Source organism: Corythoichthys intestinalis, chromosome 17, assembly GCF_030265065.1.
Source record: "Corythoichthys intestinalis isolate RoL2023-P3 chromosome 17, ASM3026506v1, whole genome shotgun sequence".
Lineage (NCBI taxonomy): Eukaryota > Metazoa > Chordata > Actinopteri > Syngnathiformes > Syngnathidae > Corythoichthys > Corythoichthys intestinalis.
Genome location: NC_080411.1, coordinates 17310255 through 17336653, shown reverse-complemented (window position 1 = coordinate 17336653; position 26399 = coordinate 17310255). Strand labels below are relative to the sequence as shown.

The 26399-nt window shown below is 40.4% G+C and overlaps 1 protein-coding gene across 1 annotated transcript in view; it reads right to left on the bottom strand.

The window, feature by feature from the left end:
• The window catches only part of LOC130905111 (electrogenic sodium bicarbonate cotransporter 1-like), an 82241-nt gene that overhangs the window by 29424 nt on the left and 26418 nt on the right, over positions 1–26399 (bottom strand). Inside the window, exons 5-12 of the mRNA XM_057818145.1 lie at positions 21955–22115; positions 21703–21882; positions 17877–17953; positions 12584–12741; positions 9630–9717; positions 8283–8437; positions 5627–5743; positions 5389–5563 (exon numbers count right to left, since the gene is read on the bottom strand). Coding sequence (XP_057674128.1) covers positions 5389–5563; positions 5627–5743; positions 8283–8437; positions 9630–9717; positions 12584–12741; positions 17877–17953; positions 21703–21882; positions 21955–22115 — 1111 coding nt within the window. The remainder of the gene's footprint in view (positions 1–5388; positions 5564–5626; positions 5744–8282; positions 8438–9629; positions 9718–12583; positions 12742–17876; positions 17954–21702; positions 21883–21954; positions 22116–26399) is intronic.

Here is a 26399-nt window from a genome sequence, read left to right as displayed (position 1 = left end):
TTCATATTGGACAGGAGGCTAAAAATTGCAGCCCACGCAACAATATTTTGTGGCCTTAATTTCACCTTCAATTGTAGCGTTAGTGTTGCCCGCATGTATTTTGTGATGGGCGATACCAAAAGAAACTGTATAAATAATTTTAAATCAAATTAATTATATGGGGAAAAGTCCCTTTTTTTTTTGAATGGCATTTCTTCGGCACGCTGCACAGCCCAGACCATTTGACCGATCCTCACCGCTCGAATATCGAAACGACCAGAATTTTCGCGCTACGCATTTTTTTTTTGAATGACCACGAAAAATTTTCCGTCGCCCGTGAATGCCGATTTTTTTTAAAAAAAAAAAGTTTTTTCAAAACACTACTCGTCCTACAATTTTTGACCAAGTCACGTAATTTGGACATTTTAAAAAATCCGGGACAGTGAGTGGTATAAAAGTTGTAAACAGAATTTGGAGAAAACTTACGGTTTCCCCAAAATTTACCAAAAACTGGCCTATTTATTTCAAATGGGATGCCAATGACAGCCATGTAAGTCCAAATTTCCCATTCATTTCCAATGCGATTTACTTGGCATTGAGGCCCAAATACACAGATGCCATTGATGGCCATGTATGTCAATTCTATTGATGCCAATGCACTTGGATTCCATTGACACTGTCGATGCCATTGACAGCCATGTACGTCCGAATTTCCCATTCATTTTCAATGGCAAAAAGACTGTGCACAAATAACAGGAAATTACCTGATATCAATAAGAAATGTCCCCAAATCGACCAGGGCGGGGTTAAGATCTGTATCTCCACCAAATGTCCCCCAAATGTCCCACAATGAAATTAAGTGATCTGATATCATCAGGAAGTGTCCCCCAAATGTCCCCAAATCAACAGGAAGTGACCTGATATCAACAGGAAATGTCCCCAAATCGACCAGGGCGGGGTTAAGATCTGTATCGCCTACAGCAAAGCCCCATAGTAATTTCTCCAGAAATTGCAGTTTCTAGTTAAAATTAAAGCGGTAATAAGTAAAATATAATTTAAAGGGAACCTCAGACTTAAAGACATGTACAGTTGTGGTCAAAAGTTTACATACACTTGTGAAGAACATAATGTCATGGCTCTCTTGAGTTTCCAGTTATTTCTACAACTCTGATTTTTCTCTGATAGAGTGATTGGAACATACTTCTTTGTCACAAAAAACATTCATGAAGTTTGGTTCTTTTTATGACTTTATTACGGGTGAACAGAAAAAAGTGATCAAATCTGCTAGGTCAAAAATATACATACAGCAGCGCTAATATTTGGTAACATGTCCCTTGGCCATTTTCACTTCAATTAGGCGCTTTTGGTAGGCATCCACAAGCTTCTGGTTGAATCTTTGACCACTCCTCTTGACAGAATTGGTGCAGTTCAGTTACATTTGATGGCTTTCTGACATGGACTTGTTTCTTCAGCATTGTCCACAAGTTCTCAATGGGGTTTAAGTCAGGACTTTGGGAAGGCCATTCGAAAACCTTAATTCTAGCCTGATTTAGCCAGTCCATTACCACTTTTGATGTGTGTTCGGGGTCATTGTCCTGTTGGAACACCCAACTGCGCCCAAGACCCAATCTTAGGGCTGATGACGTTAGGTTATCTTGATGAATTTGAAGGTAATCCTCCTTCTTCATTATCCCATTTACTCTCTGTAAATCACCAGTTCCATTGGCAGCAAAACAGCCACACAGCATAATACTACCACCACCGTGCTTGACGGTAGGCATGGTGTACTTGGGGTTAAAGGCCTCACCTTTTCTCCTCCAAACATATTGCTGGGCATTGTGGCCAAACAGCTCGATTTTTGTTTCGTCTGACCACAGAACTTTCCTCCAGAAGGTCTTATCTTTGTCCATGTGATCAGCAGCAAACTTCAGTCGAGCCTTAAGGTGCCGCTTTTGGAGCAAGGGCTTCCTTCTTGCACGGCAGCCTCTCAGTCCATGGAGATGCAAAACACGCTTGACTGTGGACACTGACACCTGTGTTACAGCAGCTTCTAATTCTTGGCAGATCTGCTTTTTGGTGATTCTCGTTTGAATCTTCACCCTCCTGACCAATTTTCTCTCAGCAGCAGGCGATAGCTTGCGTTTTCTTCCTGATCATGGCAGTGACAAAACAGTGCCATGCACTTTATACTTACAAACAATTGTTTGCACTGTTGCTCTTGGGACCTGCAGCTGCTTTGAAATGGCTCCAAGTGACTTTCCTGGCTTGTTCAAGTCAATGATTCGCTTTTTCAGATCCATGTATGTATATTTTTGACCGAGCAGATTTGATCACTTTTTCTGTTAACCCATAATAAAGTCATAAAAGAACCAAACTTCATGAATGCTTTTTGTGACAAAGAAGTATCTGTTCCAATCACTCTATCGGAGAAAAATCAGAGAACTCAAGAGAGCCATGACATTATGTTCTTCACAAGTGTATGTAAACTTTTGACCACAACTGTAGGCTTTAATAAGCCGCATTTGTTCTCTTTTACTAAAATATGTTATTAGAAACACATAAAATATTGCCATTGATTTAAAAATAGATAATATTTAGTACATGTTTTGACCAACGAAAGGCTTCATGTTTTAAGCACACAATGGACGCTCGGGGTGATGATGTAGCTTGTCAAGGTCACTCGACGAGTACTACCGGGTTACTGCAATTCCTTCTACGCGGCGAGACGTCCACCACGCGAGCTCATCGGTTAAAAGTGGCGAATACTTACAATTTGTGTTTTTATTGAGTCTTTTATTACCTTTTTGCATGTGTTTCCCTCTCATACTTTTAAGCATCGTGTTTTCTTGTGGTAGCTTTAAAGCAGATTGTTGATTTGTTGACCACATTAGTCACGTAGCATATTTAAACCACCCTTATTTGATATTACTATGTTTAATTATTTTCTTAAGGCATCTTTAGTATATTCTGTCTGTATGCATCTGAACAAAACAAGCTGAGAGCGCACGGTAGTACGTTGGGTGTCAAATTCACCTCTTGTAGACGTTTCGCCGGTGTAGCACATTTTGGCAGAACACCGTTTCCCCCCCGCCCCTACTCTCGTCTTGTCTTATCTCGTCTTTCCTGTTCATTTTGCTTTTGCTGCTCATTTTGTGAAATATTGACAGTGCTGTCGTGCTCATTAATGTTCCTCTCGGGTTCAAATTAAAAGGGTTGAACAGATGACATGTTTATGTCGCTAGATTTATACTCTGGAAGCCCGGCAGCGTAACCATGTGACGTCACCGCCGTGCGACGTCAACAACAATGGCGACCTACTAGTTAAACTTATTTTACAAATTGTATAAAAACGAAAGCATCAAGAGGGGCTTCAATATCAAATTATTTTAGCTCATAATAACATCTTTTAAGAACTACAAGTTTTTCTATCTCTGGCTGCTATTGACAGCAATAGACGTCTGATCCTTTTCAACTTGGAGGAGTTGAAAGCAATCATTCGAAAGAGGAGACTTTGTGCTCATCATGGCAGCAAAGTTGATCTTTGTGCCGCGTTCGCGCTGATAGCATGAGAGAAAAAAAAACCTGCTCCAAGGTCAACAGGACAAACGGCATGGTGCCACGGCTCTTGTGTGCTTCTGCATTGGCCCCTCCCATTTAAAATGTACTGGGCGTCTAGTGCCATCAACACCACTGAAACATGAGCAATCACAGCCAATCCTCCCAATTTAAATGGACGTGTATTGTTGTCAATGGCAGGCAAAGAGTTGATACGGATTTGCAACACAATTACTGTAATTATGTAACCTGACACACTAGACTGATTGCTCCATATATCCGCTTGGAATATTCAAATAGTCCTTGGGTTACGACTACCCAACTTACGAGATTTCGACTTTAGTACGCCTGATTCTGCTCAGTCATTTTGTCTCCAGTCATTTTTTTCTGGGGTCACGTAACAGTGTCTCGTCCGCCATTTTGGACTTAATTTTATTATATATATAAAATATGTTTTTAGATAGTTTGAGATTTAGGGGGTATTTAGGGGTACTTAAAGTGTTAAATCCGATTCACGAAACGCGTTCGTAACACCCAGACTAAATTTATTCCACATATCAACCTGGGAAAAATCCAATCAAGGCGTGTATCATGGGAGGAACCTTCAAAAAAAAAAAACAAAAAAAAAACAAAAAACAAAAAAAAAAACTCGTCACGCACATCGTTTTTTTTTTTTCTTTTTTTTTTTTTTTTTATTGAAGCAAGTTTTGGGGGGATTGAATGGTTTAGAAACAAATGTCCTACCCATAATATGGCCCAACAACAAAACGGATTGCTTCAATCAAAGAAAAACATTTTCCCCCCAAAAAATAAAGTGTTCAAATGCAAATTTTTGAGTCTCAAATATTTTTTCGAATTCAATTTTTTTTTTTCTATGATTACTTTTTTGGGGGGATTGGAGTGATTTTTCTTTTCTTTTTTGTTGTTGTTTGAAGCCACTTATTTTTTGATTGAATAATAAAGACACAAATGTCCTAGCATACACTTCATAATATAGGTTTTGAAGTCTATGGTCCTAGCCAAAATGTGGGCAAAATGCAAAATAATATTACATCCAAAAAAAAAAAAAAAAAAATTATAAGTTTTCAAATGCACTTTTTTGAGTTTCAATTTTATTTTTGCAGTCAAACACATTTTTGGGGGGATTGAAGTGATTTCATTTGAAGTGAAAATATATATTTTGATTGAAGCAACCTTTTTTTTTTTTTTTTTTTTTTTTGATTGAAGAAAATCTACCTCCACACTGCTGTAATATAGGGAATATAGGGATGTCCCGATCTGATCAAGTGATTGGAAATCGGGCAGATCGCACCATTTTTAAGATGTTCGGAATTGGGTGCAAAGAATCGGCTTTGTAATTAAAAAAATATATATTCTTGTTTTTCTGCTTCATGCTCGTACAGTCTCTCACCCTCCTCTCACTAAGCAGTGCGACCAAACTGTTTTTCTTGATAACCAGTGCAGCTGGAATTTGTTACTTAAAGTTAACGATGGCTAACAGGTTTGTAGCTTTGATCTGGCCAGAGAACCCTCAATAGATCTACGATCAAAGGCGCATATGTGTTAATCATCGCTAAACTTGCAGCCCAGTCTGAAGTGTGCTGTGGCAACTCATTCATTGACTAAGTGAGAAGCTGTTGTCCGCAAAGTGAGTGTCGAGAAAAAAAAAAAAAAAAAAAAAAAAATCGATACTGGATCGGGACTCGGTATTGGCAGATTCTCAAAATCAGGTGACTCAGACTGAGGTGCAATCGGGAAATCCGAAATAATATAGATACATTTGATTGTCGGTGAGTAATGATGAGCTGGTAAACAGAGCGCCCACATTACTCGTATGTCACACTCGTATGTTACCTGCATGTTGTTAGTGGCGTCCCCCAGCAGCCCCCCAAAGGTGATGGCATTCGTGACGGTGCCCAGGTAGATGAACAGGATGGTGGACAGCGACTGGATGTGCAAGGCGTCGTAGAAATCGCTGGCGTAGAACGGCAGCTTCCGCTTGACGTCCAGCACCAAACCTCCGCAGAACCTAGCAAAACCCGTTCGTCAACACGTGCCCTCTTTCTGTCGAGAAAATAAGTTTTTTCTTTACCTTCTGGTGCACTGCAGCTCCTCGCCGACCTGGTGACCTCCGCCCCCGCCTTGCCCCGCGTCGTGAGGGGCGTCGCCGTTCATGGGCGGGGGCTCCAAGCCGGCATATTGGTTCTTTCTGTGGGTCACGCGTAAGTTTGTTTAAAACAAAGAAGGGGAGGTGCTGGAACAGCCACAATGCCACTTGGTGGGAATCTCTGGGTACGTGACGATGCAATGCGATTTGCTAAACAAGGCTCACGTTAGGGCGATACGGCGATTATCGATACAAAGGTCAGGAACTCAATCTACGATATTCTATAATATAAGTGATGAACAACAAACACAATTATTTCCATATTTCTGCTGTGAATTTAAATTAGTTTATCACTAGTAGATGTCAAATCCAATTCCACGTACAGTGGTATGAAAAAGTATCTGAACCTTTTGGAATTTCTCACATTTCTGCATAAAATCACCATCAAATGTGATCTGATCTTTGTCAAAATCACACAGTTGAAAAAAACTGTCTGCTTTAACTAAAACCACCCAAACATTTATAGGTTTTCATATTTTAATGTGGATAGTATGCAAACGATGACAGAAGGGGGAAAAATAAGTAAGTTAACCATCACATTTAATATTTTGTGGCCCCCAATTTGGCAGCAATAACTTCAACCAGACGCTTTCTGTAGCTGCAGATCAGTCTGGCACATCGATCAGGACTAATCTTGGCCCATTCTTCTCTACAAAATTGCTTTAGTTTAGTCAGATTCCTCGGATGTCTGGCATGAATCCCTGTCTTTAGGTCATGCCACAGCATCTCAATGGGGTTCAAGTCTGAACTTTTAATTGGCCTTTCCTGAACGTGTATTTTGTTCTTCTGAAACCATTCTGAAGTTGATTTACTTCTTTGTTTTGGATCATTGTCTTGTTGCAGCATCCATCATCTTTTTAGCTTCTACTGTCTGACAGACGGCCTCAGGTTTTCCTGCAAAAAATCCTGATAAACATTTTAATTCATTCTTCCATTAAGGATTGCAAGTTGTCCAAGCCCTGAGGTAGCAAAACATCCCCAAATCATGATGCTCCCTCCACCATGCTTCACGGTGGGCATGAGGTGTTGATGTTGGTGAGCTGTTCCTTTTTTTCCTCCACACATGAAGTTGTGTGTTACTCCCAAACAATTCAACGTTGGTTTCATCAGTCCACAGAATATTTTGCCAGAACTTCTGGGGAGTGCCTTTTTGTGAACATTAAACGAGCAACAATGTTTTTTTTTTTTTTTTTAGATAGCAGTGGCTTCCTCCGTGGAGTCCTCCCATGGACACCATTATTGGCCATAGTTTTACATATAGTTGATGTGTGCACAGAGATATTGGACAGTGCTAGTGATTTCTGTAAGTCTTAAGCAGATTCTTTTTTACCTCTCTGAGTATTCTGCGGTGAACTCTTGGCGTCATCTTTGGTGGATGGCCACTCCTTGGGAGAGAAGCAACAGTGCCCAACTCTCCCCATTTGTAGAAAACTTCTCTGACTGTCGATTGATGAACATCCAGACTTTTGGAGATGGTTTTGTATCCTTTCCCAGCTTTATACAAATGAACAATCCTTGATCGGAGATCTTCAGACAGCTCTTGACCGAGCCATGATGCACATCAGACAATGCTTCTCATCAAGACATTTCTTACCAGGTGTGTGTTTTGAATAGTGGGCAGGGCAGCTTTAAACCACTCATCAGTGATTGGGCACACACCCTTGATTTGCTTTTCATCAAGACATTTCTTATCCGGTGTGTGTTTTATAGTGGGCAGAGCAGCTTTAAACCACTCATCAGTGATTGGGCACACACCCGATTTAAAATATTTGGTAAAAATTGGTTTCAATTGCTCTTTAAGCCTCCTTAGGCAGAGGGTTCACTTGCATATTTTTCCCCCCTTCTGTCATTGTTTGCATGCTAAATTATGAAAACCTCTAAATGTTAGGGTAGATTTAGTTAAAGCAGACACTGTATTTTCATCTGTGTGATTTTGACAGATCACATTTGATGGTGATTTTATGCAGATATGTGAGAAATTCCAAAAGGTTCGGATACTTTTTCATATTGTAACATCGATTTCCTGGTAGGAGCATATCAGTGACCTGAGATTGATCAAGTACAGTTCAGTCTTATTCAAAGATTCAAAAGTGATGTTTTTAAACCTTTTGTTTTCAAATTATTAATGTGCTATAGATTTTCACTCAACCCTTAAGTACATTACCATTCTCCCCCTACTCCCATGGATGCCAATAGACGTCCAAATTTTTAGAACTGGGAGGACTGCAGTAAAAGTTTCAATGCTATTGGAGTTAGACGGTGGAAGTGCGATTCATTTTGACTGGGAAAGCTAATAATCAGTGCCTGCCTGCCCTGTCAAAATGGATTGGATGCCTAGCAACGTCAATAGCAACCAATGAGGTAATCATGACCCTGATGGTGATACACACAGCCGAGTGTTCTTCGAGCTGGTGCTTGCTGTAAAATGTTTGTTGATATGCGGCACATGGAAAACGAATGAATGAATGCATTCAACAAGTATTGAGCTTCAGTACTACTTCATTAAGTCACACCTGAGTATTAGTCTCTGGGCAAGCACAGAAATTACAGTGAATAAAATGTCATCGCAAACAGTGCCCACCTCTTGTCAGAAGATGGCAGCGACTTAGGCGGTTCTATCCTGATGTCGGGATCCCATTCGCCAGGGGGCAGCACAATGACTTCGTCTAGGAACTCCTCGATACCGGCCAGCAGGTCCTGCCGGTCCTTGGCCTTGTAGGCGATGTCGTGGAACACCTAGGCCAAAGACAAACAAATGTGCAAAGTCCCATTATATGGAAAAACCCAGCTGTTAACTTGTCACTCAGCGTGTCATGGCAGAAGTGTGTGTGGAGGGGGGCGCCGGAGGGGGCACGGACCCAGCGAACGTGTCATCGAGCCCTGACGTGTCTCTGGGGTAAAGTTTAACTTGAGGAAATCCTGGAAAAGCGCTTCCCGTGCTGCCATGTTGACACAGGTTGCATTCTGGGAAGCACAAAGGCCTACGTACCGTAGGTGCGAACTTAACATTCCTAGAAGGGCACAACACTTATTGAGGCGACACAAATGGTGTTATTTGTTGAAATGCTCTTAAAAATTTAAAAACTGTATTTTCTTCCAAAAATCTACAGTGCATACTTGTACTTTAAAGAAAAAAAACCTAAAGAATTATGAAATCACTCTGTAATTTGACATTTAAAGGCAACACTTGGTAACTTTTCAGTTATGGTCGATTTTAGCGACACCGGTGGACAAAAGCGGTAGTTTTTTGCCTTAAATAAGACTGCGTTTCCCATGAGGACCAGCGCACACCCGCACAGTGTCGTACAATCATCAATCAAAAATCAATCTCCCGGTCGCCGGCAGATGGATTAAACAATATTTCTGTTTCCAGCGGCTGTGTGAAGGATGAATAGTAATAAGGTAATGAATCCAGTTGTGGCTAAACAATAGCATATGACAGTTAGCAACCGTGTGACTTAGTGTGGCTAAGCCCTCCACCCCACCCAAGCACGTAGCGAGTGAAAGCTGGGCCAATGTTTATTCTGTATATCCTGGTAGCCTCCTTTTTTTCCCTCCTCAGACAAAACTTTTTGTCTCATTTGTTGCTCTGCCATCTTTTCAGAATACACACAAAAGCGTCCGCATTGACTTCTGTCTTTATAATGAATGGGGAAAGGGGGAAGTGGCGTATGCCCTAAAGCAGTCAGCACATTCGTAATTTTTTTGTGTGGAAGGGTTCCTGCCACCCTCCTCATAGTTAATAAGTGCCAGTGAAAGCGGTACAGACCCCCTCAAGATTATAAAAGAGGTGTCATTCAACTAGTTGTCAGTCGACATGTTATCACAAACGTTATGAAAATATTTTCTAAAAAGTTGAAACGTTACCAAGTGTTACTTTAATGTCAAATATAATGTATATTGTAGCTCAGTGCTAACATGTACCCACCTCATCAGACATCAGGGTCGCGATGGCTCTTCCGATCTCGTGGTAAGACTTTGCTTTTCCTCTGGGACCCAGCAGCACAAACAGGAACCTATCAAAGAACATACCGTTAGCAATTAGCATTAGCATTTCAGCACTACAATCCATGGCAAAGAGTATGGAAACACCAGTCCTTATGGATGTTCACAAAAAATTGTTTTATTATATAAAACATGACAAAAAAATTGTAATTCTTTCAAATGTGATTCTCATGAAGCTAGGATAAACTACTAGTATGTCTTTGAAGATTTTAGGGATAGAGTCATGAAAGTATTTGGTATGTTTCTTTAACTGATTTTAGAGTCATAACATCATTGCTGTAATGCTGGGATGTTTTCACCTCAATACAGCATAATAAATATTCAATTTAATTAAAAATATATGTATATTAGGGCTGCAGCTATCGAATATTTTAGTAATCGAGTAATCGACTGAAAATTCTATCGATTAATCGAGCAATCGAATAAAACAAATATATTTTTAGGTGAAGAGCAATTATAGATATACATGAGAAAACAAGACATTTTATCATTTTCAGTCAATCAATGTCTTTATTTTTGATGTATATTGTTGAAAACAGCCAACAATTGCATCTCAGATGTAACTAGAATTTTAAAAAATGACTAATTCACTGCTTTCACTCAAAAAACCTTTAGATCTTATTTAAAAAAAAAAAAAAATATATATATATATATATATATATATATATATATATATAAACACACCTAAAAATGCCTTTACGCTTGATAACACACATCACTTAAAAGTTAGGATTTTTTCCCACGTTTTTCAATTAAATTTCTATTTGTGTCAAGCCATTTTTAAGTTCTAGTTAAGTTTTAAGTTAGTCTAAACTGTAAGTCCTGATAGGATTTTGAGTTTTGCAGTGTTCAAAATAAATGTATGATACAGGCTGTATTGGAGCACATTAGGGACTAGTGCTACTTGGTGTTTTATCCAGCAATGACTACTGAGCTAAAATTGATAGTTAGCATTATTGAGTTTTTATTTGACACCCTCATCACTCCACAACGCTATGTTATGTTAAAGCCTGTATGTAAGACACGTTAGCCACGCATCGAAAGCGGTCTTAATTAATTGAAACCTAGCCCTCCGCAGTGCTAACGTAAGGTGAGCTAGTAGTGACAGTAACGTTAATCTTATATATTAGTGCTTAGCGCTCTTTATTAGCGTTTAGCGCTCTACTGCTTTAAGATGGCGGCTGTTTGCTAACGCTGCCCAGACGCGGCCTAGTCTGTCACTGCGCATCTAGTTCAACATAAATGTGATCTCTATGAGACTCATTGGACGCTAGCTGCCACTAATGTAGCATGAGCGAGCTAGTATTTAGCAAAGTCGGCGTCGTTTGTAGCGGTTGTCGGCTGCAGTGTTTGGTTTTTTTTTGCTTCTACCTCTACGCACGTGACATCAGCGCGTTGTCCCGCATTAAAAGTAGTCCGAGCAAAACGTGATGCTTAGAGCTGTCAAAATAAACGATTACTCGAGGTGAATAAAATTACTCGGATCAGTTTTTAAACTCGAGTTACTCGAGTTGCTCGAGTATTCGTTTCAGCTCTAATGTATATTTCTACACACATTTGTTTGAAACTAGATAATACAGGGGTCAGGAACCTATGGCTCGTAAGCCAGATACGGCTCTTTTGATGGCTGTATCTGGCTCGCAGACAAATCTTTAATCATAAAAAAAAAGTTTCGTTAGACTCCTTTGCACATGCGCGAACTGACGACTGTCACCGGCGACTAGAAAGCCGGTTTGTAGTCATTTAAGTGGGAAAGTGTCATGCATACATGTCGCAACACAGGTGAGGCAAACACTATTCAGCAGGGTTGCCATATTTTGCTGTCGCAAACAGCGGCAGATGTGCAAATTAATGGTGCGCCCATCGGTTTGCCGTGCAATTCGTAAATAAACAACCCACGTTATCGGCCAACTAATTTTGGAAACGGTTTTGAAAAGATGGCTAAGAGAAAGAACACGAGGAGTAAGGACAGTAGGAGGAAGAAAGTATGTCAAGAACTACTGTCAAGAATGCAAGCCAGTCAGCAGAAACTCCGTGTTTTTGGGCCCAACAAGGTGACTGGATTTCAGCTAGCTTTGCTGGCACTTTTGCAATGGTTAGACACGGAAAGCCATTCACAGTTGGGGAGTATGCCAAAACATTTATGTTGGATGTTGTTCATGAACTTTTTTACGTCTTTTCGGATACAAAGACAAAATAATAAAACGATCAAAAGACATGCTCCTGTCAGCAAAAACTGTTCACGATCGGATCACCATGTCAAATCTCACTGAGGCAACGCAAGTGAAGGACATAAATGTGGCACCGTTTTGGATGAGTCAACGGCAGTTTATCCCTATCCAGCGTGATTGCAAGGTATGTTGTCGGTGACAGAGGAAAGTTGCTGTTTTGCCTATGAAAGGCAAAGGTATTTTTACTTTTAAATTCAGAGTATGGCTCTCAAGGAATTACATTAAAAAATATGTATTGTTCATGGCTCTCTCTGCCAAAAAGGTTCCCGACCCCATATTTAGCAGATTATGATAAACTATAATGGTTTCTTAAAAATATCGAAGGAAAATCTAATGTCCAAGCGTGCAACTTTCATTACTGTTGAAGTGTGTTCATGGTTTTGTCATAATCACAGTGTTTTTTTTTTTTTGTGTTTTTTTTTTATTAAGCAAAAGTTATTCTGACCCATAATGCAAAACAAAGAAGGCAAGACAAAAGATGTTACATGGTAAGATTGTTTGGCTTTTTTTGATATTGTTAATAGCGGTTAGTAGTAGGTAGACGTTAACATATGTAAACATATGTTCACAGTTTTTGAACGATGCTCATTTGATTTGATCCTCATCATTTTTGCATGTGGTTGTAGTACGGCGTTCATTTTTGTACCTGGTAGGAACTGGGACCTCTGTAAGCGCTCCTAGCATGACAGCGTGCTGCAGGCGGACGAACGCCACAAACGGGCTCTCCAGGAAGTCCACCTCTCCCACCAGCACGTTGGACGCCTCGGCGTCCCGGGGAAGCTTCTTCATAAACTTATTTTTCAGCTAAAAGTGAGAAGAAGAAAAAAAAAAAAAAGATCATTGAAAGAAATTGTACTGCATGTACAGCAAATTTCGTGAGATCTCTACATGAAATGCGCTGACTAAATAGGCACTCTAGATATGTGACGACAAGGCTTTCATCGCAATCCAAAGCAAAGATAAGCACGAGGCGAAGCCTTGACATGTTAAAAGCAGATGAATCCACTGGTCGTTCTGTGAAAGAAAATTCTGTGGGACAGACAATCTGTTTATTTTCGCATTGGCCTGAAGGTTTTATCTACGAGGGTGAGCGTTCTCACAGCAACACGACAGCCCAGTCTTGAGACAAGTCAGAAGCTCATAAGATGACTTTGAAAATTGTTTGTCTCAATGATGAGAAAAATATTGGTCGACAAACTTTTTTTTTTCGTGACGATGACGAGCTAAAAACTTGTCTCGGGAGACTAAAACATGACGAGAGGAATGCCAGTTTTCGTCTGACGAGAAGAAAATGCGAGCAAATGTTCCCAATGTGTAATATTTTCTTATTGTAGGTGTAGTACGTCAGCCTGCATCGTAGCAGTGTTTGGTTGTGTCACTCACGTGCAGTGTTGTTAATCTTTAAAAACAGTAATTAGTTAGTTACAAATTACTTCTCCCCAAAAGTAATTGAGTTAGTAACTCAGTTGCTTGAATGTAAGAGTAATTAGTTACTTGGCAAAGTAACTGGGTTACTTTTCAGATATATATATATATATATGCACTTTTTTTTTCATTAAAAAAACAAACAAACAAAAAAAACACATAGCTCACACTATGTGAAGTTCAAAGAGTTTTTGGGACAATTGGCCCTAGCCCAATTCTTTACCCTAATCCCAACTAGACACACGGGTATTGCGGATATTGCGATAACTAGATAGTGACCTTTGCTATATTTAGAAGTCATTTAATGTTGTGAATCATCCGTTAAAGTTTTTAAAATTGCTACCGTTATTCCATTAGTTCCCCTCTGTCTACTTTCGACATGTGAACGTTTTAAAACTGTTTTGTCATTTAAAGATAGATTCAAGTCAAGATTTTGCCGATTTAGGAGTATTTTAGATAAAAAGTTACTTAGGTTCGCTAGGAAGGTTCTCTACAACAGAGCCTTCCTGAGAAGTCGAATGCTTTAAGATGGCGGCTGTTTACCAACGCCGGCGAGTCTATCATTCCGCATCGAGTTCTCTATACATGTGCTAACGCCGCCGTGTCTGTCATTTCGCATCTAGTTCTTATACATGTGATATCTACCTAGCATCGAGTTTGCAAAGGCGTCACAACTCCCTTGCCTCCTCCAAACTCTCTCGTCTCCGTGAGTCAGTGTCTCTGATTTTTCTCGCTTCATTCTACCAACGTAGTAACGCAAAGTAACTCACTCAGTAACTAACTAACTAACTCCTTTACATCCTCAGTAACGGTAACGGCGTTGCAAAGATGAGAAAAGTAATGGTAACACTTTATAATAACTATCCGTTTTACTAGTTAATAGATCATTAGTAAACTGTTGATAAATGATTCATTGTTGATTTGTGAAGTATTTGTTAACAGTTTGTTAAGCATTTACAGGGTGTTCCAATATGGTTGACCCCATTCTAAATGCCCATGCTAGTTGATTGATCTTGATAAAACTATATACACTTTATGTTGAAGGTTGAAGTTTTATTGGTTAAATATACAAAGTACAAATATTTGTTGGTTCTATGGCAGATTTTCGTAAATGTGCAACATGAGCGCTGCCTGCAAAATGCCTTATCAAAATGCCTTTTCTTTTGAAGTGAACTGCATTTCTTAACCTGAAAAGATAGAAATGCGAAACGTTACACACAAAAACTTGAAACGTTTCTACACAAACTGTTTCAGGTTAAGAACACCCTGTAAGGATACTTCGACGAGGTCATCAAGGTTTTCTTTTCCGTGGAAAAATTTCAGAGAGCAATTTATTTACCCTTTATTTCAACTTCATAAGAGATGTTTCTGAGTCTAGGAAATTCAGGAGCTATTATCTTATATTTGTGTAATTTAATGAACATGCTTTAGGTATTTTGATGAAGTTCAGTGTTGCCATTACTGAAATTTTTAATGCTAATTTTTACACTTTTACTGCAAATGAATTACACCTCCGAAAATCTGTTATCGGCTCTTCTGACTACTGATAATAGTTATCAGTCCTAAAAAACCCATATCGGTCGAGCTCTAGAATAATGTGTAATGGTACATCCACTCAGTGGGTGGCAGTGGCGCTCTCATTTTCAGAGTGTGCGCAGTATTTTTCAACCAAACAAGTGCACACAGCAAAGAGCATTGGAAATATGAAGAGCCAAGACGAGAAAATATGACATAGCGTATGTAGCGTTTGGCTTTGACAAAGACCAGTCTGTTTACTGTATCAAAAAATTGCAGTGGACAGCAGGAAACCAAATCAATTAAGACGTCACTTAAGGACATTAAACCCAAACACATCGATAAGCCGCTTGAGTTTTTTTTCAGTGAAAACGTGCCGAATAACGCCAACAATCGTCCCGCTTTGTTTCGCAGTGTTATATCAGTAAATACCAAGCACTGTTAGCATCATATAAGGTGGCATACCAAGTTGCTCAGTGCAAAATAACCCACCACCATAGCAAAGGAGCTGATGCTGCCTGCAGAAAAATGTAAAACTGTCCCTCTGTCGAAATACACTGTTGTGTTTTTTTCTTTATTTTTTGGGTCAAATTGTTTGGCATGTTGTCCTAATTAGTTAATGTAGCTAATCAATTTGAATTTATTATCATTTATTTATTTTATTAAATTTTTCTCAGTACCAAATGGTCAAAAAGTGTACCTTCAGTGTATTTTTACAGGTTGGATGTGACTTTTTTATTTTAGGCAAATTGATGCACCTTTAGTCTTATCTGTTACAAACAAAACAATATTAATAAATTTATACTTTATTGAAAGTTGATCTATATTTTACTTTATCTTTCATTTTAAAAAGGACACAATGTTATCCTATGGTTACGCATAGATGTACTAATACTAATCATAATTTTATAGAAGAATGATACTACGTTTTTACAGTGATGGCAGAGAGTTGGGGCGGGGCAGGAAACATTAACGTCTTCCTGAGGGGGGCATAACAGTAAATAACTGAGAAGCACTTCTTTAGCCTTTATAGACCCTACTCACATGACGTCACAACCACACCTCCGCGCCATATTGTCCGTCAGGTCGTCGTGTTGACGCATTACCGCTACATAAATTCCTCCTATTATGGCGTGTTTTTCTGCTCGTTAACATTAATAATCATAATGGTGAAGGCGTGTGTGGCGGTTGGTTGCAGTAACAGAGAAGATAGACGGAGAGACTTGAAATTCTACCATATTCCGAGAGACCCGGAGAGGAGAGCGAGATGGACTGCTGCAATTCGACGAGAAAACTGGGCACCAAACGATCACCACAGATTATGTAGTAGTCATTTTATATCTGGTAAGATGCATTTAATATATATTTAGAGGGTTTTGGGCTGATAACCACAATTAAGATAATTGCGAGGCTAATCCCCGAAACATACAGTTTCAAATTCAAGATGCTTATTTCTTCCACCATCATTATATTTTGAAGAATATTTAGCTGGTACCAAGTGAAAGAAGCTGGCCTCGTCTACGGATCATCAGTTAAACAGGTGTGTCCAAACCTTTTGCAAAGGGGGCCAGATTTGGTGTGGCAAAAATGCGGGGAGCTACCTTGGCTGATTTACATAGAACAATATATTTAAACAAATTTTAGCAAGCCCTTCTGTGTGTCTCATTTGCTTTATTTTTTTTTTTTTAATTCATAATTTCAACAATCTCGTCTTTGTGGCGTTCTCTTTCGACACTCGGGCTCTTGCGAAATACTGCTGCTGTGAAATGAAACTGGCTTCAAGTTGCTATAAATTCTCGCTGCGTATCTTCCCTGTAATGTTATCGTACATGTCAGCGTGTCTTGTCCGGTAATATCATCATCGCGTCACATCGAACTCTTTGAAAACAGCGACTGTCTCTTTGCAAATGAGGCAGACACAGCGTGTTTTGTTGAAGAAATAGTCCAATATCCACCTATCCTTGAAGCGTCGGCCATCGCAGTCAACTTTTTTTTTTTATTGATAGTCGCCATTTTAGAAAATTGGAAGTAAAGGGTCACATGGGGTAATGTTGCTTAGAGTGCTGCTCTTAAAGTTTTTCAAACTTTCCTGAGAATAGGCTGATTTTGTGTGGACAAGATAGTTGTAGATATCAGGGTAGCAGATGTTAGGCAGAGAGGGCGAAGACAGCCGGTCGAAAAATATCGATTTAGGCATCAAATATGGATCTGGCGAATGGATAGACTGAAGCTTTTCCACATAACGCCTTTTATGCAACGCATCCAATGAGTTTACAGCGTCTGAAAGCACCGGGGCTTCCATGAATTGCACTATAAATTGCATGACAAATTGAAACCATTGAGAATACGGATAAACAATGACGGACAATATGGCGGCCAGATACAGCGACACGTCATTCTGTGACGTAGGTGAGTAGGGTCTATAGGTCTGTGCTGAGTGATCCTCACATACTAAGTGTAACTCATAAAGTTAGCATAACGTCGTCATCTTAAACTCTCGGACATTTTTTTTTTTTTTTTTTTTTTAAATTACATACAATTCGTGGCGTCAAAATGGGTATAATTAAATGGAAAATAATGTACTGTTTAACTGCTGAGTGTGTATTATCACCACCAAGTTGGTGTTGTCCTTGTAGACGCAACAATATGCAATTACTCTGTCAATTTTTATTCTAAATTGTTGGAATTCTTTGGTTATTTTTGGATTAAAACATTTGAAATTTACAGTCGAAAACTGAGTTTTTGTCGACTAAAACCAGACTGAGTCTGTCAGTCGAGTCATCGATAAAAACTAGACAATGACTGACCAATTTTGAAAAGACTAAACTTATGACGAAAACAAATATTTTCGCCCAAAAGACTAATACGAAAACTATAAGGGCTGCCAAAAAAAACACAGCTTTGAAACAAAAACGCGTCTGTCTTGTCTGATCTGTTCAAACGTATCAAATCAGGCACCGGTACCATATAAAAATGCTGCTTGGGGAAAACAGTCGTACCTGATCCTTCTCCGGTTTGTCTGAGAAGTCACTCAGGCTGTTGGAGGTAAGGGTGCGATGTGCTGTGGTGGGACTGCCTGCAGAGAAGCCAGGAAAGTGGCTGTTAGGATACTGAAAGAACCCTGCAAGACATCATTAAGAGAAACCAAACCCAAGGATAGAAGAGACAAAGAAGTGGCAGCAAAGTGGATGAGCCAGACAGAAACCTGGGCTAAATACAGCTAGGATTAAAGCCTCCTGGGACAGACGCCAGGCGCTCATTCATCGTACAAGTCGAATGGCTGGACAAATTCTGAGTAATGCTTTCAATTAGCTCGGGAACATGGTTACATTTCTGGATTAGAGGTAGCGCTGAACAGGTGCATCAATTCTGGATCAGCGGACAAAGATTCTGCTCCAAAATCTTGTCTTCTCAGAAGACTCAAACCTGTCAAGCTGGATAAAAATCTCATGACTCCCTAATTCCTGTGTGTCACAGAGAAAGGTGTCAGGTTTAGGGGAAAGTAAGTTAAGGTAAACACTTTGTTTGTAACATCTACAAATAAATATCATGGGGATTTAAGTCTTTGTGGGTGCTATCTGGGGTTAGGTTATGGCAGGGTGACTAGAGCTCCAGGCCAAAGTGTAGACCCCCACCCCAAAAAACATGACAACATATCTTTTTAAAATATTGCATATTTTGTACTATTGTATTTTCAGCAAATGAACCATCGCAAAGCTTCATTGCTTCAAGACGCTTCATTAGGCCATCACTGCTCAATGTAATCTTGCACTTCCCATTGGAGATGACTTCAATGTTGACTTCTCCTGTCACATGTTGTCAACACTAACATACAACATATTGCTAGGTGTGCCTCATGCCTCTCAGCATGCAATGCGGTGCTTCAAATAAAGTTCATGTTCTGTGCCAATTATTTTTTTCAGTTTCTGTTCGATTTGTTCCATTCATTGCTAGTTATGATATTTAGTTTGGTTGTTATGAGAATTTTAGTTTTGGTTTGAAACGGTGAGTTTGGGTGACATTTGGTTGAATAACCTGCAATAATTTGCCATTGTTCGTGAAGTAGATGGAAGTTTGTTCTTTCGTTTACAAACAGAGAGCGTGAATTTTTTTCTCGTGAGCACCACAAAATAGCATGTGGTTAATGGTGGTTAAGCTACTGGGTCAGTTGATTGATTCGTAGCTGTAAATCCGGGCAGTCAACGACCCACTCCGATTTAAATCGGTTCGTCTTTGCACCGCTAACATTTTTTATATGTAGCATGTTGAAATCTACTCGATACTGTATGTTAGAAAACTTTCGGGAGGTTTATCATAAGTATTTTCCCCCTCCACTAGGTGGCGCCCTAGGAAACTGCCTTGCTCGCCTAAGTTTAAGCTATTTCAGGGGTTTTGCCAGAAGCACCAAGAGGTTTAAGGTAGGGCTGTCAAAATTATCGTGTTAACCGGCGGTAATTTTTTTTTTTTTTTAATTAATCACGTTAAAATATTTGACGCAATTAACGCACATGCCCCGCTCAGATTAATATGACAGCAGTGTAATGTCCGCTTGTTACCTGTTATTTGTTGTTTGGCGCCCTCTGCTGGCGCTTGGGTCCAAATGATTTTGTGGGTTTGGGGAGTGAGCATGGTGTAATGACATCAACAATGGCGAGCTACTAGTTTATTTTTTGATTGAAAATTTTACAAATTTTAACAAAATGAAAACATTGAGAGGGGTTTTAATATAAAATTTCTATAACTTGTACTGACATTATCTTTTAAGAACTACAAGTTTTTCTATCCATGGATCGCTTTAAGTGAATGTTAATAATGTTAATGGCATCTTGTTGTTTTATTGTTACAATAAACAAATACAGTACTTATGTACCGTATGTTGAATGTATATATCAGTCTTGAGTCTTATCCTTTCATTCCAACATAATTTACAGAAAAATATGGCATATTTTAGAGATGGTTTGAATTGCAATTAATTACAATTAATTAGTTTTTAAGCTGTAATTAACTCGATTAAAAATGTTAATCGTTTGACAGCCCTAGTTTAAGGACACTTTCACATTAGCACTGTTTGGTCTGTTTTCAAATGGACCACAGTTCTTTTTCCTCAGATAGTCCGCTTCATTTTGTAAAAGTGAACGCGCATCTGAACTCTAGTTCGGACTAAACAAACGAACTGTGGTCAGCTCAAAAATCGTGGGTGTCGGTCCGCTTTAAGCGCACCCTGCTTTACTTGTGAATGCAACAGGAGTATGGTGCGCTTTTACTACTTTATGCGGAGCATCACAGAGCCTGAAGCTGTGATGCACGCAGAGCATCCTAGGAAGTGGAAGTATAGCGCACACGCTTTTCAAAATAAACAAAAGCAAGAGGACAGATGATTAACCATGGCCAAATGTTGTTGTGCTGCATTAAGCAGTTGCATTTGATACACAGAATCAAGTTCTATTGAGGTGGTTGTGTTTTGCATGCTGTTCCTGAACGCATAGTGTGAGAGTTGAGAAATGTGCGGGATAAAGTCCCACAAAATTTCTATTTTCTGTTGTTGTTGGCTTCCCCTACGGCGGACAGTAGCCAGGTTGTGTTGCACAAGTTCTAAAATATAGGATTAAAAACCTGACGAAGCTCACTTCCTTGTCGTTGTTAGAGTATTAAGGAAACAAATGCCTGCACGAGAGGCTTCATTTTCCGATTGTCCCCCCCCTTTTTTTCCTAGAAAGATTGTGTGGGGTTAGTTCAGTTGGTGCAGTGTGAATGCTGAACCTTTTCATCAAGTCATTTGAAAGTGTTGTAGTGAAGTAGCTCTCAAACTGGACCGTGATCTTCTTGGTCTCATGTGAAAGTGACCGACCAATGCTAACAGAGTAAGGCTCTGGTCTCAGATGTGTAGTGTTTTAGAGTTGCATCAGTATGTTCGGGGTCGATTGTAGGGTTTAGGAAAAAAGTTAGGAAATCAGGCAGACCTCACATAGAGATAAGTCATTGGGCAGTCGCATCAAGGGAATGGCTGCAGAATTTGGCTGTTGGGCAACAGGATTAATCCGGTTAATGGCTCGGGTTATCTTTGTCTAATGTCTTCTATGCAATCGTTAAAAGCCCATTAATCCGTGACAGGAGTTAACGTCAAGAACTTTAACAGGCCTTCCAAGACTGTTAGATGCACATGACGCTATGAAATAACCAAAGTTGTGCCGTGAGGGAAAGCTTATAGCCTAAATCAGGAGTGTCGAACTCATTTTTGTACGCGGGCCACATTTATGGCATGTGGTATGAAATAAAGTTGTGTCGTGACGGAAAGCCTAAAGCCTAAATCAGGTGTTGTTGAACTCATTTTGGTACGTGGGCCACATTTATGGCAATTAGATCTCAGATTAGTTTATTTTTAGCCAAATAAGTTCACTCACTGGCTGCCATTGACGGCACTCAGCCTTCAATCCATTTTGACTTGAAGGGGGCAAATGATCATTCGCCCCCTCTCAGTCAAAATAGAACAACCCCATGGGCAGGACTGAACCCCTGGCGGGCCGCACATTTGACGCTGCTGGCCTAAATGATTAACAGTATTAGTTCACCACCTCACTTACTCATGAGGTATCCCATGCTGGCGCTCCTTAGGACCTCACAGGGGTCTTCTGGCTCGTGCGGGGATAAACAAGGCACCGGGTGCTCAGTCAGGTTGCGTGCTTTAACAGAGCGCAGGAAGCCAAAGAACCCAAAGAAGGAAAAGCGGAGGTAGAAACGACAGTCATTCATGTAGGAATAGAACGGAAGGTGTAAGTAAAGAATGGAAAGGTGAGATCGACAAGGTGTCCCGAAAAGACAAAATACCATTCTCCTGGCTGGAAAACAGTCTGCTCGCGCTGGAGACGCTTTTGCCAATATCGGCAAGCGAGCGCAAGTTCGACTTCTTAGTCTGGTGGCGATGCTTGCGTAGCAGCGTGTACATGACCCTCTCTTTCAGATCTGCCTTCAACTGGCCGCTTTCAATCTGGCTGTCGGTCACCATTTCTGTGGGAAGCAACACAAAGAGAGCCAGTCAAATTGATGTCGCTTCTTCAGAAGCGGACCGACGCGGCTTACCGACGACTTGCGGCAGCGTGGAAGCCTCCAGATCCAGCATGATGGTGCCTTTCTCGATACACGTCTTGAGCTCCATCAAGCTGTGCAGCGACAGCGTGGCTACGTGGGGCTTGCTCCAGCGCTCGCCGCCCTTTTCCACCTTCTCCTCAAACTTGATCCACCTGCGGGTGGTCAGGACACAATTGCCTTAAAGCAGTGCTTCTCAATTATTTTCTGTTATGCCCCCCCCCAGGAAGATGTAAACGTTCCGTGCCCCCCCAACTCTCTGCCGCCACTATAAATATACTGTAGTATCATTTGTATATAACATTCTTATTATAAGTACACCACCTGCATAACATTGTGTTCTTTTTAATATTAAAGAAAAACGAATATAGATTAACTTACAATAAAGTGCAAAAATAAAATAATTAAAAAAAAAACAACAACAAAAAAACATCCATAATGTAAAAATACACTCAAGATTTATTTTTTGACCATTTGATACTAAAAAATAAAATCAATAAATAATAAATTCAAATTGATTAGCATAGTAACTCACGAGGACAATATGCCAAACAATTAGACCGAAAAAATAAAAATTAATAGAACAAAAACGACAGTTTCATTGGACAGAGGAACACTTTATTTTTGCTGCCGGCAATATCAGCTCTTTTGCTATGGTGCGGGGTTATTTTGCACTGAGCAACGTGGTATATCATCTAAAAAGATGCTAAAAGTGCTAGCTGGTTTACTGATGTCACACTGACAAAGCTGGAGGATTGCTAGCAATATTCGGCACATTTTCGCTGAAAAAAATAATTTCTGCTGTCCGCTGCGAACATTTTTAGATAAAGTAAACAGACCGGTCTTTCCGCGTCCCCCACTGTACTAAAAGTCATGGCCCCGGATTAAACGGTAAATGATGGATGGATGGATGGATGGATGGATGGATGGATGGATGGATGGATGGATGGATGGATGGATGGATGGATGGATGGATGGATGGATGGATGGATGGATGGATGGATGGATGGATGCTTTTTAACATCATATACTTTTGACTGTATGCTGTTTTGATGCTGCTGTAATAGCCAAATTTCCCCTATTGTTAGGTTTTGTGTTGGTTCCCTCCTAGTGTGTCCCTGTGTTTGCCCATTGATTTCACCTGTTGTCACTACTCCTAGTGTATCCTCCAACCTGCTTTCTCCTGTGTCACCCACCTGTTCCTCATTGTCTCGTTACCCCTTGTCTCTGTGTATATAAGCTCCCACTTTCTTTAAACTCCTGGTTGCGTCATTGTCAATGTCAATGTGTTCACGTCAGTTTCATTTCTTGCCCGTTCCTACGTCGCAGCCCTTGTGTTCCTCAGCCTTAGTAAGTTTTTTGATACCAGTCTTTTGTTAGTACCCTGACTTTTGTTTAAGAGTTGTTGGATTCCCCGAACGTTTTGTTTGTACTTTGTTTTTTTTTTGTTGGCTTTAATTAAATACTTTTTGCACGGTCTATCTGCCTCGCTTCCCTTTTCCTGCGTTTGGGTCCATACTACCTGCCTGCCCACAAATCCTGACACCTATGAAGGATCAATAAAGGATTATCTCATTTCAACATAACAGCCCTTGCATCCTTCGATTTTTCTGATAGCAGCCCTCGCAGAAAAAAGTTTGGACATCTCTGGTAATGGAGTTAAATTTAAATCTAATGTTAACATAGCACTTGTCATCCGTGTTGTAAATGACATCGTTGTCTAAGAAAGGACGTCAGAAATACGGTTGAAAAAAGTCAAACGTGACAGATGCGTTCATGTCCACTCACACGGACAACAAAGATTCTCTATGATAATCCCGCCTCGGATGTCACCGCCACAATAGCGCCATTCTCCCGAGACTCTGAGAGGGGATGGGATTTCCTGGAGGGCGTCGGATTTCGCTCAACACCGCACGCCGTCTTATGAGGAACATCGTTCCGCCCGCCCGGGTTGTGACATGAAACTTTTGCTCTGTGTTGTTTGATTCTTGATCACCACGTGTACTCAAATAAATCGCACCGAAAAGGATGCATAATGAAGAGGGGATAAATACTGTACATGTCGCACTGGAGTATAAGTCACATTTCAGGCGGTCAGCAGGCTGAATAGGCATCTTTGAACCTCAGCTTTTAAATGTTTTTCAGATAACTATAACCCAAAAAACATCTCACAGCTGTAAGAGTGGAAAAAAATAAAATAAATTGATAGAGGTGCATTTTTGACTTGTACTGAAGTGATTTTCTTGGGATGACTACTCTTACAATTACACGAGCAATGTTATTTTCTGGTAATGCTACTCTTGCTTGTGTAAAATTCTTGGCTAACTGAACCCCCTCTGTAATGCCTTCCTCAGTCTGTCTACACCAGACATGTCCAAAGTGCGGCCCGGGGGCCAAATGTGGCCCCTGGTCAAATTTCATCCGGCCCCCAGCCTCTGTCATAACATCAATGACGTCTGGCCCGCACACAGACTTAATAAATTGGTCAGCAGTACTGCTACCAGAAAATGAAGTAGCTATACTAAATGCTGCTCCTCATTTACCCACTAAAAGGCAGCAGTACTCTAAGCAACATTACCCCGTGTGACCCTTGACTTCCAATTTTCTGAAATGGCGACAATCAACAACAAAAACAAAGAAAGTTGACTGCGACGGCCAACGCTTCAAGGATAGGTGGAAACTGGACTATTTTTTTCACTAAAATACGCAACATTTGTGTCTGCCTCATTTGCAAAGAGATAGTCGCTGTTTTTAGAGAGTTCAATGTGAGGCGATATTACCAACAAGACACGATGACATGTACGACAAGATTACAGGGAAGATACGCAGCGAGAAATTGACGCAACTTGAAGCTAGTTTAATTTCACAGCAGCAGTATTTTGCAAGAGCCCGAGAGTCAAAAGAGAACGCCACAAAGGTTAGTAGCGAGACTGTTGAAATTATTAATTTAAAAACATTATAAAGTAAATGTATAACACAAAATGGCTTGCTAAAATTTGCTTAAATATATTGTTCTACGCAAAGCACGTCAGCCAAGGTCGGCCCCCCACATTTTTACCACACCAAATCTGGCCCCCTTTGCAAAAAGATTGGACACCCCTGGTCTACACCATCGTATTGGTCTTGCTCGACAATCGCAGTGTCAGATTACACGACTTTCTGTCACGATGTGGCAGTGTCTTGGAACGGACAAGTTGTCACACTACAAGACCGGAGCATGCCCGATCATCACGCACTGCCGCGAAGAGCGCGGTCTGACATCGTGGAGAAGTGGGACAAGCAGCTGTCAATCAATGATGCCCGCTGGGGCACTTTGTATCATATCGCATCTGCTCTCGGACCAACACATTCGCTATAAACATGACAGAAAATACAGCTTCAATGTTTATTTTGTCTACGTGGTTTGGAGGGCACAGGCAGGAAACGTGGTCACAAAGGTAAGGCCTTCTCACACTAGCGTCAGCCTAGTGTGAAGAGCGGTCCACGGCAAGCACAAAATGGGAGGAGCTACGTGGCCTGACATATACGTTGTCAGGAAATGAAAAGCAGCAAGCACATTTAATATAGTCTAGGGCTGTCAAATTTATCGCGTTAACGGGCGGTAATTAATTTTTAAAAATTAATCACGCTAAAATATTTGACGCAATTAACGCAAGGACGGAATGACCCGTTCATGCGTTGCCTCAAACAGTATACAATGACGCGGTTTTAGCACATTGAGAGCGAAACGGCAGAGAAATGCGAGTGGAAACAGGCGTTCATTGGACCGCGACTTTTATTCGCTTAAGCTTTGGCAGCCAGTACTAACAGTCATGGTTGCCCAACTTCCCATAATGCATTTTGGCAGAGCAAGAGATGATCTTTTTCTTAAAACGCTTAATTAAACACAACGCAGAGCATATTGTATACCATTTGGAGCCACTACTAACAGTCATGGTTGCCCAACTTCCCATCGTGCGTTTTGGGCGAAGCAGGAGACTATCTTTTTCTTAAAGGGTATTATAATACTAAGGGGCTGTGAGATATCAATAGAACCGTTATGTGGCAAGATAACAAATATTAATAAAGTTAACAAAAAATAAATCACATTCATGGGCAATTATTGAAAATAGATCGAAATTTACGAACATTTCCGAAAGTATTCTGGAAACAGCCGAATGGGCCGGAGACGTCACAACAAGGAAACAAAAGGTCGAGGCAGGTGCTCTCGTTGTTTATCGACGAGAGAGTTGCGTTCGTGTTTTATCAAAAAAAAACAAAAACGCTAAAATGGTTCAAACCTGTCATGCTATGTGGTGTACAAAAAGCCATTTGTCGCAATGATGTCCCGAGATATCAAGAAAGACGACGATGACTGGCTCTAATGAGACCACCCCACCACCCCAGGCTAAGCAAAGGAGGGAAATGGCCAGAGTGAGTACTCTTTTATAATAAAGAAC